Source organism: Phragmites australis, chromosome 21 (assembly GCF_958298935.1).
Source record: "Phragmites australis chromosome 21, lpPhrAust1.1, whole genome shotgun sequence".
Classification (NCBI taxonomy): Eukaryota; Viridiplantae; Streptophyta; class Magnoliopsida; order Poales; family Poaceae; genus Phragmites; species Phragmites australis.
The window spans coordinates 20,343,607-20,362,892 of NC_084941.1; the positions used below are offsets into that span (position 1 = coordinate 20,343,607).

The following is a 19,286-nucleotide window of genomic DNA, read 5'->3' on the forward strand; positions in this document are numbered from 1 at the left end:
TTTGAGAGAGAGACCGAAAGAAATGACATCACTTTGCGTGTGTCCATGTGCTAAAGAACCTCTAACTCAATAATGGTTGGCTCTCACTAGTAACTGGAACTGGACTTAGCCATGCTAACTACTCTCGACGCACCTAACCCCTCCCTCTGGTCCAATGATCCATTTTGGCATTTTGCCATTGCTCCCTCTCGCTTTCTCCCGTTTATTTTTTTTTTCTTTCTCATGCGTGTCTTACAGAAGAGAGGACAATCTAATCAGGAAATTAAGGACCTGCCCAACTCTATCCAAAAGAAATTTGTTTCTTCCTTTTTTTTTTCTCTGCAGGGAAAATTCCTTTCAGAAGATACAACGGAGGTAGAATTACGTCAAGATACCCGATGAACATCGGACCACGGTGAAAATGTAGTTTTAGAAATACTTATAACAAAAAACATATTGCAGCATGACTTCAATCAAACACATCACTGGATTGGAGTACCATCGCTTCGAAAACCTGCAAACATATAAAAAACTCCATACCTTATCGGGACTAATGGCGACGACGACGAAGATGAGAACAACATTTCCACTTGCCCACTCACTAGATTGCCCAGAATTCGCCTTGCGTTGGACTCAAAGGCACCCTCCTCCTCTTGGCCAACTTAACAACGACTGGTGACCACTGTACATCCAAATAAGCTTGGCTTGGCTTGATTGACCCATAAATTGCTTTCAAAAGTTGAGGGGCAAAGATGCTAATTACAGAGACTAGATAGGCACAAGCAGGGACCTGCATGTAATATCAGGTAGTTTAGGGTGGTGGGAAAAAAATAATAAAAATCCCCAGCTGCCCCTGTTAATGCTCTGCTCTGCTCTTTTTATTAAATATAAACCTGTAGGCATGATGCACCTCTCATTACTGATACGTAATGCTACGCTCAAGACGGTTAATTTACTTGGACGTTCTTGTCGCATCCTAACAAGATATATCTCAGAAAGTACGTCTTTGAAATAATATATCCATTAGATTTTGCAAGAATAACAGAGAGAAATTAAGTGAACATACATTAGACTCATTACAGACAATTTTTTTCACACCATGCTAATGTCAAAAACGGCCTATACACACGGATTCAAGTGTCATCAGATGAATAAAAGTTAGCTGATCACCTGAGAGATTTTAAAATATAACATTGAAATTCACGTGCCTTTTAAGATTTAACATCATGACCCACATACGATGACTCAGAGTGACCCCGCATATTTTTATGATAATCGAAAGTCACATGAATTTCAATGTTATATTCTAAATATCTCACCTTGCATAAGCTTACTACCTTGCAAACCCCCTGCTACCGCACCAATCCCAGCTGTAACATGTAATCACAGACACTAGTGAACACAGCGGACACACGCGTGGCGTCAAGCGTGAGACGTGACGTACTGCTAGCTAATTGCCAACCGCCGTGATGGGCAGCCATCAATGAAGTGCTCATCTCCGGTGTGCATCTCGTCCGTGACCACGACTGCATTCGCAGCGCAGAGCATCAAAAATGCTCAGCAAGCCAGTGAGCGAGATCGCGCGCCCGATGGCCTCTGTAGTTTCGTCCTAGTACAATGCTCGATCGATGTTTCTAGGGATCGCGATGCGCATGGTCCAGCACATGCTACAGCTTTGCAAACTACGGAGGATATAAAGGAAGATGTTCCACTTCGTGAAGTTGCCAATGTTGAGGTCGAGGAGGACCGGGAGCGGTGCGCGACTGCCTCCTGTGAGCCCAGCAACACCGAGATGGACAGGGGTGTAAGGGTGCCGATGGTGGTGGAGCCGAGAGGAGCAAACGAGGAAGAGATCGCGGTGGGTAGAGTCACCATTGTGGGTAGCTGGAGGTGGGCATTGACGATGGTTCTTAGGATGGAGAGGTCTAGGAAAGGAATCCAAATACCATAAAAGAGTGCAACGAAAGGATAGAATTTGGGAGAAGCCACACACGATAAGGAGCCAGAGTTCCATTTATATAAGGGATCCCTTTATATAAACTCAAGAGAGCAATTACAAGGATACAATGATCTCTAGGATCAATCTACGGAATACAATGATCTCTAGGATATAAACAAGTTAGGAAACCAGTAATGTCACTAATAACCACGTTGCCCTGAAGGTTCTCCTCGGCGGACCATCCATGGATCCACCACACCCAAACCGTACATGTAGACATAGACGTACATGTCGTGAGCTTATGATGTAGCAATAGCAGTAGCACGAGCAGGTAGCAAGTGCCTCGGTTATTCTGAAGCATCTTGCCTTCTTGGCACGCCCACAAGCATTGCAAAGGTTGATTTTTTTCTACTTCTTTTTCTCTTAAAATTTTGGTGAAGTTTAAGTAAAAATTTAGGTAATACATGCAACTTCACATCTACTTGTATACACATGGCTAATTCTGTCCGTCCATTTCTCTCGTCAAATATTTATTTATCTATTGATTTCCTCGCATACCCTATGATTTTTCATATATCCCTCTAGCACGAATTTCAATATAAATAAATGATCGTGATAAGTTATATGTGCGCATCCACTGTGAAAATTTTTCCTCCACAAAATTTGTTGTATTAGCATGGGAAGCAGGACTCCCAGATTCGACGACAGTAGCAATAGCAATTTTGGATACAAAACTACAATTCTGAAATATGTGTTCCTTTCTGCTATAATTTGAAACCTGTCGCTTCAGGCATAATCTTAAAGTTGATTATCATTTCTGCCATTGTTTTGGATGGTTACTGCAACCTAAATTATCTCCTTTTCATGCATTACAATTTTGTAGGGGAGGATTTAGCAAATGATCTGGACTGATCAATGACGAGGATGAGCAGTATGTTGGAACTAATCTTGATACTTTGTATCTCTGCATGCTTATTTTCTTTGTATGTAGTTAGTGTATTTGTGTAGGTCACAGCATACTGGCTGGTGTACGTGTGAGACGTGCAAAGCTAGTATGGTGTCAGGTTCCAGTACATACATAACGAGTGCCGATGTGCTGTGTGAAGCGGTGTTGCATGCGAACCATGGAGCCAACAGACTGCAGAGGAATTAGTGGTGATTAGCATTCAGTTGCACGTAATTAGGAGTGTGGTTAGTCACGGGAAGCCAAGTCAAAAGAGCCGCACGTTTGAAGATATGTTAGTGCATGCATGTTTTAGATTGTTAGTGGAGTTAGTGGGAGCTAGTCTCCTGAGTTGTTGCGTAAGTATCGGATCGAGTTAGAGCTCACCGGTTGAGTCCTTTATATACTTGTACTCAGTTGTTGCATCAGATGAAGGAAAAAAAAGAAAAGATTGTGTTGCTGTGCGAGACAGCACGTAGCCAAGATACTAGTGTCTTCTTCCTCTTGTGCTTGAGTGTTGTGTGAAATAACAGAGGGCAAACACTGAGAGAGAGTGTGTGTACCTGTGCGCGAAGCACACTGAGATAGAGAGGGAGTCTCTGAGCTGAAATCTGGGCCTTCAGAATATTTGTCTTGGCATTTTGCTGTCTTATTATTGCTTTTCGATCAGAGTATTAGTTATGCTTGTATGATTGCTTTGGTGACTTCGGAACTTGCATTATTGTACTATGTCGACGAGAAGAATAATGTTGAAGTGAACGCGCAGCACGTGCTGTGGTCTTTTGTTGGGCCGAACCTATAGCTAATAAAATCAGAAACTAATCGCATTCATGATGTATGGACATGTGAAATATCGAATTCCTTTAAACCCGAAATAAATGTCATTTTAGATATTGATATAGTCCACAAAACACAACTTTATAATGCATAAAAGGACAATGAGTAAGTGCAAGTCTGCACGCCAGATGAATGCGCAACATGTGTGAGTGGCAGAACTGAAGACTGATGCCATGAAAACGAGGACCGAATTCATGACAAATTTCACAGCACCTACCTAACGACTGCGCGGTAGTAACTGCAATTTACTACGTAGTGACAAGCTAGCTGCTCTGTCTATAAAAACGCTCGGACCATGGCCATGGCAGCAACACAGCTCAAATTCGCATCAGCGTATTGTAGTGTAACGGTAGCACTCTCCTTCCTGCTGGCTTCAACGATGGCCATGGCAGCAACCTTATCTAGGTTTGGGTTCGGATATCCGCCATGCAAACCAAATGCTCTTAGTAGCTACTGCTACTGCAAGCCAGCAACAAGAACAGCAGCTGGTAATGGTTTCCTAGCGATGGGTCGCAGCAGCTGGTACGTATGTACGGCCTTGCATGGAGCTAGATTTCATAGTATAGTTTCGAAAAAAAGATGAAATAATACAGCACAGCACAGCAACCGCGAAGTGTAGTTTAATGACATGTTGATGCAGACTAGTTGTGTTGCGTGGTCATATATTGACGATCGAAACTGTTCGTGCTGAGTCCATGCATGCAGGAGATGCAGGGTTACTACTACGAGCAGAGAGATTATGGCCGGACGCCGGCGAGAGAAGAAGGAAGAAGAGGAGGTGGAGGAAGAATGGCGGAGCTACCTGGCGCCGGAGAGGCTGGAGGTGCTGACGCAAATGGAGCCGTGGGTGGAGGAGCACGTGCTGCCGCTGCTCAAGCCGGTGGAGGCGTCGTGGCAGCCGTCCGACATGCTGCCGGACCCGGCGGCTCTGGGCAGCGACGGCTTCCACACGGCGTGCCTCGAGCTCCGCGCGCGCGCGGCCGGCGTGCCGGATGAGCTCCTGGTGTGCCTCGTGGCTAACATGGTGACGGAGGAGGCGCTGCCCACGTACCCGAGCGGGCTGAACCGCCTCGAGGCCGTGCGGGACGCCACGGGCGCCGACGACACGGCCTGGGCGCGTTGGATCCGCGGGTGGTCCGCAGAGGAGAACCGCCACGGCGACGTGCTCAACCGCTACATGCACCTCTCGGGCCGCTTCCACATGCGCGAGGTGGAGCGCACCGTGCAGCGCCTCATCCGCTCCGGGATGGTCGTGCACGCGCCGGCGAGCCCGTTCCACGGCTTCGTCTACGTCGCGTTCCAGGAGCGCGCCACGGCCATCGCGCACGGCAACACGGCGCGTCTCGTGGGCGCGCGCGGCGCTGGCGACGAAACGCTCGCGCGCATCTGCGGCACCGTCGCGGCAGACGAGAAGCGGCACGAGGCCGCGTACACCCGCGTCATGGGGAAGCTCTTCGAGGCGGATCCGGACGGTGCCGTGCGCGCGATGGCGTACATGATGCGGCGCCGGATCGACATGCCGACCGCGCTCATCAGCGACGGCGGCCACGCCGACTTCTACGCCCGCTTTGTTGCCATCGCGCAGCAGGCCGGCACGTACACTGTGTCCGACTACCGCGGCATCCTGGAGCACCTGATAAGGCAGTGGGGCGTGGAGGACCTCGCGGCGGGGCTCTCCGGCGAGGGGAGGCGCGCGCGGGACTACTTGTGCGCGTTGCCGCGGAAGATCCAGAGGATGGAGGAGAGGGCCCATGATAGGATAGCCAAGGCCCAAAACAAGCCCACCTCTATCCCGATTAACTGGATCTTTGATAGGCCCATCAATGTCGTTCTACCCTAATCCTCTATGGAGTAGTACAATTTGTTCTTATGGTATTATGAGCTAACTAGTTCAGCTCTTCTATTTCTGTCTTTAGAGCTACCTCATCATGGTCCTCTTTCTCTCTCTGAATGCTTGGATGTATATTTCAATTTTTTAAATTTCTAATTTAGTTTTTATGTTTATGAAAATCTGCAACACCCTTAAGGGCTTATTTGTTTTCAGCTGTTTCTGACTTTTGTTTCTGTCTGTTTATGAGGAAATGAACTAGAAGCTGAGAAGCTAGCTGAGAGCAGTTTTTTCTGAGAAGTTATGTGTTGATAAGCTAAAAAATTATTATAGAAACCAATAGTCCACTTCCAAAAGCAGCTTTTCAAAAAAACCAAAAATAAAAGTTCAAACACACAGACCCTAAGTCACAAATTCACCAAATTTAACAAGAGGTTTCTGTCAGCACCCAGTAGTATTGGTAAGTCCCACTTAAAGGATAAGTTTAGATTATATAAGACTATTTTTGTTTTTTAGTGTGATGAGTTATTTTTTCGTTTGGTTGGATAGGTAGATAAGTCAATTTTTTGGTTAGTAGGATTAGAGTGGATTGAATAAGTCAATTTTGTATTTCATTGGATGGATGGGATGAACTAGTTGGTTGTGATGATCTGTGGTGAATTTACCCCATTGCCGCTACATACATCATGTCAGTTCATTTTTATGATACGAATCGAAGCTTCGGTCTTTAGCCCTGAAATTTGCAACTACCAACCTGGCCACGGCTAACTTCCAGAGCAGATACGCGGCCTATATGCATGGAATCAACTAGACTATGATTTTTTTTCTTTCTTTCTGATATGCTCTAGTTATCATTTCGGTCCTATGTTATGGACCAAAGCTCCAGACTTCAAACCTAAAGCCGCAACTTCTAATCTAAATTACCAACTCCTAGAACAGACATATAACCACTAGCACCATGTTATACAGATTCAGACTACCTTTGAGCATGGGAATCAACTAATCTATGCTAAATTGTATTATTTTTTTTCAACCTCCTTCAATCACCAATTAACAGTCGCGTCTTTCAAGCCTGAAATTTACAAATTCCAGAAGGGAACGTAGCCACTGGGTTCAGACTCCAATATCAGAATAGAACTCAACTCGGCAATGACATGAACTAAGGGTTCAGACGTCAATCCTAAAACTTACAACTTCAAGCCCTAAAGTAACAAAAATAGCTCATCTGTCTGCCTCCAATTTCTGGAACAGATGCAGAGTCATTTCTCCTATGCTTAGCTGAGGCAACGCAGACCTCTTGAGTGCATGAACCAAATAGTGCCTGATTTACCATATAGAACAGACGGCTCTACAACCTGGCCTATCACAAATTTTACCAGGCTCTATCATCTAACATATATTCATCCACACAAGAAATAAAGCAGAATATTCGATAGAACACAAGCAAGAAACAAGAAAAAACTGTCTTCGCCCTTAAATTGAACGGAAAAATTGATGCTTTAAGCCATGACAAATCGAGGGAACAAATAAACGCATGCACAAGTGTACAAGCAAGTAGCTTTTATCTCCTCGTCCTCGTCGGCCACAGGTCCCCTCTCCTACACCGTCACAGAAGAAGCCAAGCTGCCCACCGCACGGTGCAATCCGAGCACACGCAGCGCCGAGGCAAGACCGACAAAGGCTCAAACTTTTTTGCCTCTGTCAGCCGGAAACCCTCCGAATTGGGTGCTACCACGGCTGGATCGCTGTCTCCATCGCTTTCCCCTCCCTGATCGCCACGGATCCGGGCGTGGGAAAGCACGAAACTGACCGAGGAAAGCCTTCAAGACCGAGAACCCACTGAGACGAGGCGCCTCCTCGAGTGCGGTGGTGATGGAGGAGCAGGGAGGAGCGAGAGTGACGGCGGCGGCGATGATTCGAGGGGTGGCGGCGGATAGGATTCTTCGGATGGCGGAGGGGACGGCGGCGGCAGTAGTCCTTCGGAGGAGGGAGGCGGCTGGCAACGGTGGCGGGCCTTCAGATGAGGGAGGAGGCTCAGTGGCGGGACTGCTTTGCCGAGAGAGAACGCGAGGGCTGCTGAGTCACAGGACGCGAAGGGCAACAAGGGCTGCCTCGTCTCGCTATTTTCGAGGATCGACTCGTCGAGCATCTTGCGGAATATGTTGAACGCCCTCCTCCATACTTAGATTCACCAACCAAACAAAATACATAAGGCGTGTTTAGATAGTAGTTTTCAGCTTTTATAATTCGAAGTTAAAATAAATAGATAATTTTTTTATAATTTTTTATAATCCGTTTGTTAGATTGTGATAATTTGAGAAGCTAGTTTCTCTTAGTTTTTTTTAATTGTGAAAGTTTATTTTACTAAACTGTTTATAAATTTTTTTAAAATCTACGATCTAAATATTTTTCATAATTTAAATTTTTACAATTTATAATCTACAAGCTGTTTTTCAAAATCCATAACTAAAACAAATAAATCCTTAATCATCCAAAAGTTTCTAGACAGAGTTATCCCATCCAGACTTCTACTGTGAACCAAACACATCCTAATTACAACTCGATGGTGACAGGCAACGATCGAAATCACTATTTTACATCTGGACCTATCCTTATGTGACGCATCGAGAACACGTCGACTTTTCATGAGAGAGAGAAATGAATCAACCATTTGGGGTTCACCTCTACTGCTTTATTTTTTTATCGGGTTTATAGTATTTTGTTTTGTGATCTTTTTCAGGAAATGTCCAGTTTGAGTGGTGCATTAGCATATCTAGGCTATTGGGTTGGAATTTGAAAACTACAAGTGAAAAATCATATGCTTGTGATTTGTATGTTGGAAATTAGATGAGTTATAACTTGTGACTTTCAATTAAAAGTTGTATACTACTGAATTATAAGTTGGAAATCAATAATTAAAAACCCTAAACCATTAAGTTATAAGTTAGAAATTGCAGGTCAAAACCCTAGTTTATTAAGGTCCCATTTGGATGCAAAAAACATTTCAGATTCTAGGTAGAATCAGTGGAATCCCTACTAAATGGTACTTTTGGTACGTGATTCAAATAAAAAAAAGAAGAAGCGCTTCTATTTTTTTTACACTGCGAGATAGCAACAGACAAAAGGTGATTCCTCCCATTCCTGAATCACTTCCTTGTTATTTACGATCACTATCATTTGTCGAGAATCAGAATACATCTAACTAGCTAAACGATTAAAGTGATTCTTATTCACTAGAGAAATATTTTTGAGAAAAAAACTAGAATCAAAACGTTTCTAGGTGAATTCAAAACCCTAACAAATGGGCTCTGAGTTGAAAGTTGCAAATTACTGTCAATAGCCCTAGGCTAATGATTGTAAGATGAATAAAAGGCATGTGCTATTGATATGTAAGTTGGAAATTACGAGTAAAGTTCTACGAAACAAAAGCATTGAGATGTACGTTGGAAGTTACCAGATACAATAAGCGTTGAAAATTAAGTGTCAAGGCCCATGAGATTTTATTGTAGTTTGGAAGCTCTGTGTAGAAATTAGAAAGTAGTCTTGATCAACTTGTAACAAAGGCTTCTAGTTTACAAGAACATTTTTTTTTAAAAAAAAGGAGAGCTATGAACGAACTAGGCCCCATGAAAGACAAAAGAATCCGGTTGAGGGTCAGGGAGATGACTTACTTATAGGGTGAAAACGGTTCCAATAATCAATTTGAGTTGGAATCAGAAACAAATAGATTTTTTGAATCAGTATTGGATATTTTCAACTTGGAATCAGCATTGGATATCTAAACTATACGATTCGAATATATTTTCGACAATAAATATGATTTCAAATATAGGCTTGTTCACCAATTGCGATCCGTTTTCATACCTACTTGTGTGACTTTGCTTGATAGGGAGCTCCGGAGTGGCGTGAAGAATATGCATGGTCCCTCTCATCACATAATACAGCAAAAACACAACAAATTTTAGTAAACACTGTACATTGGCGTGTGAACTATATTTACCGAGAATGTGAAATCATACCGTGTTTCTCATCCTAGGAACGTCGTCCCGTTTCTACACGTGAGAATAATCTGATTCCTACCTTATCAAAACATTTCGTAAGTAGCGTACCATGTTTCTCAATCTCATTCCTTTACTCCATCCATCCGGGAATTTGGTAACTATGGTGTGAACTAACATCACATTTTAGTTTGGATGTCAATTAAGCTTTGAATTCTAGGATTTACACAAATTAAACATCAGTTACACGACAACAAACTACATTGCTCTAGTACGTGCCATGATACCAATTCTCACATTATTCTCTTCATTTCGTTCCTTTCTCAATTCTTTTTTCGTTCTCATTTCTTTTATTTTTTCTCATCTCCAACAGCTTCTCTTCGAGAGGAATCACGAAGGGAAAGGAGAGATAATCCCATCCTAAAAGGAATGATCTGAAAATCTCATCGTGAGAAAAATGTGAAGGAAAACCGTTAAATTGCTAAGAGAAAAAAATCTCTTCAGAGCGGAATTTTGATTTCGAAGGGAAGTCGTAGGGACTAGCCTTAATCCACACACTGCTACAACTAGTCTGATTGGCGCGCGTACGTCGCGCCCATTTTTATTTTGCTGTGTAGAGCACGACAAAAGAAGCCTAAAAAATTAAGTTCACAAATTTTGTACATTTCAATATTTATTTATAAAATTATTAATGTCAAACACATTAAATTAATTATAGAGAAAACAATAGAACTTTTATGCATGCACATAGTTTTAACATGTAGGTGAAAGTAATACTAACCTAAAAAAATTTGTTTCATATTTTTTTAGTTTTAGATATTTTTCTTTGCATTTTAGATTTTTTCAGCTGATTTATTAATGTAACTAATATTCATTTCGATATTTTTCTAGATTTTTTTGGAAAAGAAAATTACATATGTATGTATATATATGTATACATGTATATATACGTATACGTATGTATACATGTATGTACGTATACGTACTTGGGGCCCACTGCTACAGTAGCTGTATACATGTATGTACGTATACGTACTTGGGCCCACTGCTACAGTAGCAGAGCCCCTGAGACGCCGTCATTCCTTCCGCCGTTAGGATATAGATATTGATGGCAACGCTAGCGCCGTTACACCGCCTCCCGCTGCTGCTGGTCCTCGCCGGCGCCGCCGCGGCGTTCGAGCTGGAGGAGGCCACCATCGACTCCATCCAACGCGCATTCGCCGCCGGTGAGCTCACCTCCCGCGGCCTCGTCGAGCTCTACATGCGCCGTATCGCGTCCCTGAACCCCGCGCTCCACGCCGTCATCGAGCGCGACCCCGACGGCGCGCTTGCCGCCGCCGACCGCGCCAACGCCGCTCGGTCCGGCTCCGGCGCGGCCGAGTCGGCGCTCCCGCCGCTGCACGGTATCCCCGTGCTGCTCAAGGACAACATCGCCGCGGCCGGCGGAGGGCCGCTGAACGCAACCGCCGGGTCACTTGCCATGGTCGGGTTGCGCCCCGCGCGCGACGCCGGCGTGGTCGAGCGGCTCCGGCGCGCCGGCGCGGTGCTCCTCGGCACTGCCAGCCTCAGCGAATGATGCAACTTCCGCGGCCCCGGCATCGCCGCTGGCTGGAGCCCCCGCGGCGGCCAGGGCAGGGTTGGCCCCTCCTCCTCCTCCATTTATCTTGGATGCTTGTCCTTGTTTCAAATTGATTTCTTGCAGCCACCAGAAGCAATGCTGCGATGGCAATACCGATTGATTTTGGGTCGCTGATGCAGAATCCGTATGTGCCGTCGGCGACGCCATGCGCCTCAAGCAGCGGATCAGCGATTGCGGCGGCCGTGAACATGGCGGCGGTGACCATTGGGACCGAGACGGACAGCTCCATCATGTGCCCGTCCAGCTACAACTCCGTCGTCGGGATCAAGCCCACCGTCGCTCTCACCACCGCGCCGGCGTCATCATCATATCACCAAGGATGGACACAGTTGGGTGAGCGACAATGTTTAACTGATTCTGATGTGGGTTTATTGTGTTACTAACTTCTGATACACCACCTTTTCTTCTTTTTGGTTGCTTCTTATGCATCAAACATAGTGGTGTTGTGCTTTGAATTTAATTGAAACATCACTATATTGAGGCATGTTTCTGTACTCCGCTCTCTTGAACTAATGTCACTATCCTCATCGACCAATTACCACACCGAAGCTTTTTTGTCCTTTTGTTTTTCCGAACAATGTCCACACCAAACTGAACAGGACGTCAACATTTACTTGCTAAAACATAAAATATTTCTTGTGCTTAAATACAGCTCCGAATTGCCACTAAACATGGTGGCATTTGTGATGATCAAAGTTCCCTGTCGCTGAATACATTACCACCTGCTGCTTCTATACACTGAAATAACAGCTTCAGCTGATAGAAATCTTTTTTCAAGAAAAAGAAACACCTGATGCAAGTCTTACCGGTTGTTGTCCACTTTGTATTCGAGTTCTCGAGCAATGATGTTATTGTCACCGTGTCCTGTTTACCCTCTTGACTTTGATCTGATTAGGCCATGTTAACCATTTTTAGCAATGTAACCTACTTGATGCAGGCCGATATCTAGAACAGTTTCGGATGCTGTGCATGTGTTGGAAGCAACTGTCGGCTATGATCCACGAGATGCAGAGGCGACTCGCATGGCTTCACAGTATATACCAGAAGGTGGTTACATGCAATTCTTGAACATAGATGGACTAAGAGGCAAGAGATTGGGAATTCCCATGAAGGATTTCTTCCGTTTCCCTCGGGCTCTGTCCAAGAAAAGGTCTTCGGTCAGCACTTCGACATTATGAGGTACTTTGACACAATATCTTAATACCGTTATCTTTTATCTGCAAGTAACATTCGTTGTTTTCTTGAACAACCCCTTTGATTCTATCTGGAAAAATCAATTTTGCTATATTTTAGTACTAGCAGTAACAATGCTGTTATAAAGGAATTTTTATCCAGAAATATCAAATGAACATGCTGCTCCAGTCAAAGAAACTCTAGATCATAAGACCGATCTAATTCAGGATTAATGTATGTAGGCTAGCGAACCTTAACCCAGGTAGGTTAGCTTAACCATAAATTTGGCAACTATTTTCTCAACATATTTAGTCTAAATTATGTTTGACTAAATTAGGTGGGTGAGCAGTAGAAAAAAAGACCATGGGCGGGTTAGTTCTGTTGGGTTAGCTTATTCCAGGCCTTTGGCGGATTAACTTTAAAAGGCTTTGAATGGGTTAGGTTAATCCTTACTAACCCACGGGTGTTTTGTCCATTAAATTCCTAACCCATCTCTTAACCCTGAAATGAGCTATGCCCAATTCGTAGGCAAATATTCATGCTTGATATGTTAGCATTTCAGGAACATTGCAGATCATCACCAATAACTGAATGTTATCCAATACCAATCAAAATACTTACGTTCTCGGGGGAAACAAATTCTCAGGCAAATATTCATGCTTGAATAGATATTTCAGTTATACACTTGATAAATTTACAATTCATGATGTATGCTGGAATGACATGATGGTACTTTAGGCTGTTAGTGTCTAGACATGATTAGACTTCAACTGTTCTTTATATATCAAATTATGCAACATCAACAATGTTTCTTGATACCAGGATTGTCATTCTATATTACCCTTTCCTGGGCTATACAAAGAACATGGAAACAATAAGTACGAATCTATACTTCAGTTGTTTGTATCTTAAGAACTCTTAGATGACAACGTCAATAGTAAATTCTTGTGCAGATTCTAATTTCAAATTGAATGATATTTCTGAAAATATCAATGAATTACTAAAGAAGGAACTACTGAGTAGATGTATATTTGTTCATTACTGTTGATGTTATTTCCCTATTATATATACTTTTCCTTACCCCTGAATGATGTAACAAAATTGACAGTAAAATGGGTGCCATCTTGGTGGACAATCTTGAGATACCAAGCATGAATTTCATTAACGATGCAGTGCAAAGCGGCGAGCGTGCACTTATGCTCGCCGAATTCAAGCTGTCCCTCAACTCCTACTTATCTAAGCTGGCTACTTCACCTGTTAGATCATTATCAGACATAATCAACTTCAACAAGAAGCACCCTGTTGAGGTAAATATCACCTTCTTGTGCATCTAATTTTCTAGATAATTTTGTTGAACATAAAGGAGCAATCTTGCATTATTGATCACAGGAAAGGATAGCTGAATTTGGTCAAGAGTACCTTCTACAATCTGAAGCAACCAATGGCATTGGTCCAACTGAGGAGCGCGCCATTGCCAGACTGAACAAACTGTGTAAAAGAGGTCTCGAGAAAGTAATGCAAGATAATCAATTGGATGCAATTGTAGCCCCAGGTGCATCTGCTCACAGCCTGCTCGCCATCGGCAGCTACCCAGCTATCACTGTTCCAGCTGGTTATGCTGCGAATGGCGTTCCTTTCACCATCTGCTTCGGAGGGTTGAAAGGGTCAGTGCCAAAGCTTTTAGAAATAGCTTATTCGTTTGAGCAGGCAACGAAAGTAAGGAAACCTCCGTCGCTGCAGCATTCTGTCATTTGAATGTATAACAATGGAAATGAATCGGGCAATTTTTTTCCACAGTTTGTACACTTTTTTAACCGAGGAAATATTTATGGCGAGAAACATATATACATCAAATGTTAAACATAGAAAAATTTGAGATGCAATGTTTTTGTTGTGTACCAAACTCTTTGAACCCAGGCATCTTGCACCTTGGGTGTTCAAGATATGTACTTTATAGTATTATAAAATGTAATACATGTGCTGTTTGTTTCTGTTATAAGCAAAAACTACATGTACAAAAAGAAGGATTGAATTTGCTCTGTAGCTCCTGAACTCTACATGAATAGCAGTCTGTTTTTTTTTAAGGATATGCAGCTTGAATGATGTTTCCTTTATTTGGCATACATATGATATTTTTGCAGAAGTACAAGATACAGAACAAACAAACCCTTGAGGCTTGTTTGGTTTGTGCCCAAACTAACCTTGCAAAAATTTGGCTAGCCCCAAGAATTTGGAATCCATTTTGGATGTTTGCCAATTTTTTGGTAAGCCGTGCCTCTTGATTATATCCCTATATACTTTCTTGCCAAACTTTGGCCAGCCATGTTAACATTTTTTTCTCAATTATGTGCAACCAGTCTCACAAATAAATATATCTACCTTTGAACATTCAAGAACATTGTTTTGCAGTTGCATGACAGGCAAGATACAATCATCCAGATTTGGTAACTACACCTTATTTTTCAGCTTATTTATTTCATTCTACAAGTGTTACAGCCATTTGAGCTGTTCACAGCTTCTCTATTCAGGCTGAGAACTCAAACAGCATTGTGTGCTTATACTTCTCACCAGGCTGCACGACCACAGATGGAAAGTTGGGTTGGTTGATGGCATTGGGGAACCCCTGGGTTTCCAAGCATACTCCGGCATGCTTCTCATAGACAGCACCCCCTTTGCCAGTGATGCCATTCACATAGTTCGCAGTGTAGAACTGCATGCCAGGCGCATCAGTCCAAAGGTCCAGGGTGCGTGCGCCTGATGGGTCTCTCAGTTTGGCTGCATGCTTCAGGCCATTCTTCTCATCTCCACAGTCCAGCACATAGTTATGATCGTACCCTCCAGGAACATTGTTGATGCACTCCCCAATTCTGTGCTCTGTCATGAAGTCGAAGGGTGTGTCCTTGACAGGCATTATCTCACCAGTGGGGATTGTGTTTTCGTCAACGGGAGTGATGTGTTCCCCCCAGATCTGGATCGAATTATTTAAGATGTCACCAGAGTTATGGCCTGCCAGGTTCCAGTAAGTGTGCTGTGCCAGGCTGATAGGAGTGGCTTTGTTTTCTGGTGTAGCTTCCATGTCAAGTCTTAGAGTGGTAGCTTCAGGAAGAGAGTATGTTGCCCGGACAGTCACATCGCCCGGATAGCCTGAAAAATGTAGAACAGTTAATGCTTGAATTGGCTTAACTTATTCAAGCATGGAGAGCCCTGCAGTGAAAACAAAGATGTTAATGGATGTACCTTCTTCCCCATCCTTACTGTGATACTGAAAGGTTATTGATGGGCATTCACCATCGTTATGCTCTACGACATCCCACACAATTTTGTCAAATCCCTTCAACCCACCTGACATTCACAATCCAGCAAAAAAAGAAAAGGTATATCACATGACGAGAAACCACAATGTATCCATGGAAGAAGAACACAATTTGTGGAGGTCTTCAAAGCATTTTTATTTTCGAGAAACATCATTTTACCACAGGATTGATTCATCTAGGCATTAAAATAGGATCGGATGTTAAAAGTACAAAGATTGTAGTGTGCAATACATTTATGTGTATAATACTCGGTACTAACGATAAAGATACCCATGCTAATAATTTATGCTGACCATCAACGTTCTAGTTCTATTATAGTGTTTGATTAAAATTAGCCACTAGCCTAAATAAAGACTAAGTCATGCACTTACACTCTGAGATCTAACTAATGTGATCACGTACCCAGTCTACACCAAGTCTGCAAAATTTATGAAGCATTACCATGAAGGCTGTTGGGTCCATTGTTGATGGGCAATGAATACTCAACTCCGTTTAGACTAAACTTCCCATTCTTGATCCTATTTGCTACTCGACCAACGATGCAGCCAAAATAAGGTGACATGCCTTTCTGCAAAACAGAATAGAAAGAAGTAGACCATCAACAGTAGACAACTCTTTACAACAAGGTACACAAAATTTTAAAAGAGCACGATACACTTCACAAATTCAGAACCTTTATTCACATATAGTCAGTCCATATCTCAACGATTACCATTATTTGATTGTGGGGTATGGAATGGATATAATCAGATGTGGTTTACAGATATTGCACTAGAGCCGGTTTTGATTAATAGACACGAACTGAACAAGCTATGTCCGGACAGCCAGGGGATGGAGTACTATTTGGGAGTGGAATTCAAGTCTGGAAAGGCATCCTGTGTCGCACGAAGCTACCAATTTCCCTTGGAAGAGTTTCCCAAAGGCCATGGCATCTGAAACTGTACACCTTTTTTTTTTTCTTTCCTTTCGTGAACAACTCGTTGCATTTCCATAAATAGTCGTCTAGACATCTAGTTGACTAATTCTGCTCAGGCAGCCTGATATGGTTCCAATCTCCCCTGTTGCTCTTCTAACTACACATTACAAGTTGCTTCAATCTAGTGAGGGAACACACTAGATTACGAGGACAGTTGAGCTCACTCCAAGAGTCAAAAGTTAAAACAGATTACGAGGACTAAGCACAGATTCGGGAGGATTCGAGGGTCCCTCTCACCATGTACGGCTCCAGGGTGTCGAATCCGAGCACCACATCCGCGGCATTCCCTGCGCCAATTCCGCCAAGAAACGGGTCAGGGGTGAATCCAAGAAGCCAAGAATCCGAACACGGAGAAGCGCGACAGCTGCGGACCGTGGGCGTCGGGGACGAGGAGGGAGGTGATGGTGGCGCCCCAGCTGGCGATCCTTGCGGTGATCCTGCCATTGGAGAGCTCGAGGATCTTGGGCTCGGCCGCCATTGACGCCACGCCGCCACGGAAGGAGAGGAGAGGAGCCTGCGCTGCGGCGGGTCTCGAATTCTCGATCGGCTGGTCTCTATCCTTCCAATCGGTGGGACCCATCTTGGTTATCTGTAACAAATCTCCTTCCTTCTGAATAGGAGATTTCCAGCCGTCCGATCCACTTCCGTGATTCGTGCCTTGCAGTGGCGGCCATGAATGTTTTGCCAGCAAGCAGGGAGGAGATGACGACGCGAAATGATTAGGGTGGCAGTGCAGACTCAACGGCGGAATTAGAACCTACGGGAACCAAATGACTCCGCAAAAGCCGAAACGACATGAGGTAACGAAGCCTCACGTAAGCAGTGAGTTGAAGGAGCTCGTCGATTTTTTTTATTTTAACTCTTTTTAAACTAATATTTTAATAATATCACGTGGAAAACTAAATTTTCAAAAATTAATTTTTTATGTCAAAATCTTTAGCGTGACTCTCAACTAACTTGATCACGCTAATATATATGATGTAACCAAGATAGTTAAGTTGGCATTCGTCCGACGCCTTTACACATGAGACCAACGTGACAGGTCTGAGTGGGCTGTCACGCCAAAGTTGATGTGACTCGGCCCAATACACAACACCGCACCGACCGCCCTCTCCCTATCTTCTTCCTCGAGCCCGACTCCTGCTGAAATTCGAGATCCCGAAGCGGGCCTCCTACTCGCACCTCCGCTCCCCTCGTTGGATCAAACCACCATGCTCTCATTGGAATCCTTGGCCAAAACTCAGTCAAGCCAGGCGAATGTTGTTGCCGATGCACTAAGTAAGAAGGCTCGATGTAATTGCCTTATGACCGAGCCCGAAAATACCACACTTTATGATGCATTTCGAAGACTTAGGCTTGAAATGGTCCCGAAGGGATTTCTTCTAAATTTGGAGATCAAATCCACCCTCTTGGATGAAATCAAGGCCTCTTAGAAGGATAATAAGGGTATGGCCCGAATTCGGGATAAAATGAAGGAAGGCAAGGCTATCTATATTTCTGAGGATGACCAAGGTGTCTTGTGGTTTTGAAACCGGCTAGTGGTTCTGAAAGTTGAGGCATTGAGGAAGAAAATTCTGGATGAAGCTTATGATTTTTTGCTATCCATCCATCCTGGGAGCACAAAGATGTACCAAGATCTCAAGCCCAGATTTAGGTGCACTCGCATGAAGCGAGAAATCGCTCGATATGTTGCTGAGTGTGATGTCTGCCAAATAGTGAAGGTCGAACACCTCAAACCGGCCGGTATGCTCCAACCTTTATTCATTCCCTCTTGGAAGTGGGAGGAGATTGAAATGGACTTCATTACTAGATTGCCGAGGACCTCTCATGGATATGACTCAATCTGGGTTATTATGGACTGATTGACAAAGTTCGCTCATTTCCTTCTTGTCAAGACCACGTATTTGGTCAAGTTATTCGATCAAGCAATATGCGGAGTTGTACCTCACTCAAATTGTTTGCCTTCATGGGATTCTAAAGGAAGATAATTTCTAATCGAGGTATTTAGTTCACTTCTCATTTCTAGAGAAGCCTGCATGAGGCTATGGGAACTAAGCTGTTCCACAGCACCGCATATCACCCCTAGACTAATGGTCAAACCGAGAGGGTGAATCAGATTTTGGAGGACATATTTCGAGCTTGTGCTCTCACATATGAGAATAAGTGGGAGATATGCTTGTCATTCGCCAAGTTCTCTTGCAACAAAACCTACCAAGCGAGTATTTAAATATCGTTGTTTGAAGCTTTCTATGGCCGTAGATGGCCGCTGGCGGGGGTGGGTTTGGGCGGGATAGAGCGGGAAAACATGTGAAATTACATTTTTTGTCTTCCCCATTGGTACAGTCCAATTTGCTTCGTTCCTCTCATATGTTCGCAGCGAGGAGAACGAGGCGCCGCTCCCGCTCCCTCTCGCGATTCCCAGCGCTCTAGCTCTCGCTCTCAATTCGCCTGCGACAGCTGGTTTGTGTTAGTGATGTGCCCTAGAGGCGATCGAGTTTGCGGATTGGATCTGCTAATGGGCTTTAATGTTGATTAAAGGACCATTAGGGTTTAGAGTCATAATGGGCTTTAATGTTGATTAAAGGCCCATTAGCGTGCTCTATATAAGAATAGGCAGGGGCCAAGGCGCATTGAGTTTTTTTTTTCCAGAAAAACAGATC

General features: G+C 43.8%; 2 protein-coding genes and 1 pseudogene across 2 annotated transcripts; 2 read left to right on the forward strand and 1 right to left on the reverse strand.

The window, feature by feature from the left end:
- Nucleotides 1-3,950: 3,950 nt before the first annotated feature.
- On the forward strand, nucleotides 3,951-5,649 carry LOC133903633 (acyl-[acyl-carrier-protein] desaturase 6, chloroplastic-like). Its single transcript, XM_062345063.1, has 2 exons — nucleotides 3,951-4,220; nucleotides 4,404-5,649. Exons 1-2 carry the CDS (start codon nucleotides 3,994-3,996, stop codon nucleotides 5,536-5,538), a joined length of 1,362 nt encoding a protein of 453 aa, XP_062201047.1. The 5' UTR covers nucleotides 3,951-3,993; the 3' UTR covers nucleotides 5,539-5,649.
- A 4,983-nt stretch (nucleotides 5,650-10,632) lies between these two features.
- LOC133903796 (probable amidase At4g34880) lies at nucleotides 10,633-14,159 on the forward strand (annotated as a pseudogene).
- Nucleotides 14,160-14,695: 536 nt separating this feature from the next.
- Nucleotides 14,696-17,221, reverse strand: LOC133903822 (uncharacterized). The gene is made up of 5 exons (XM_062345280.1): nucleotides 16,999-17,221; nucleotides 16,864-16,913; nucleotides 16,092-16,218; nucleotides 15,574-15,678; nucleotides 14,696-15,480 (listed from the first exon to the last, which is right to left on the reverse strand). Exons 1-5 carry the CDS (start codon nucleotides 17,204-17,206, stop codon nucleotides 14,861-14,863), a joined length of 1,110 nt encoding a protein of 369 aa, XP_062201264.1. The 5' UTR covers nucleotides 17,207-17,221; the 3' UTR covers nucleotides 14,696-14,860.
- Between the last annotated feature and the right edge of the window lie 2,065 nt (nucleotides 17,222-19,286).

Bases quoted from the DNA above. Each gene is read 5' to 3' on its own strand.
- LOC133903822 (XM_062345280.1), bottom strand. From the start codon at position 17,206: ATGGGTCCCACCGATTGGAAGGATAGAGACCAGCCGATCGAGAATTCG. The intron at 16,914-16,998 runs GTCCGCAGCTGT...GAATTGGCGCAG, and splicing joins CCTCGTCCCCGACGCCCACG to GGAATGCCGCGGATGTGGTG. The intron at 16,219-16,863 runs GTGAGAGGGACC...TCTGTTTTGCAG, and splicing joins ACACCCTGGAGCCGTACATG to AAAGGCATGTCACCTTATTT.
- LOC133903633 (XM_062345063.1), top strand. From the start codon at position 3,994: ATGGCCATGGCAGCAACACAGCTCAAATTCGCATCAGCGTATTGTAGT. The intron at 4,221-4,403 runs GTACGTATGTAC...CCATGCATGCAG, and splicing joins GCGATGGGTCGCAGCAGCTG to GAGATGCAGGGTTACTACTA.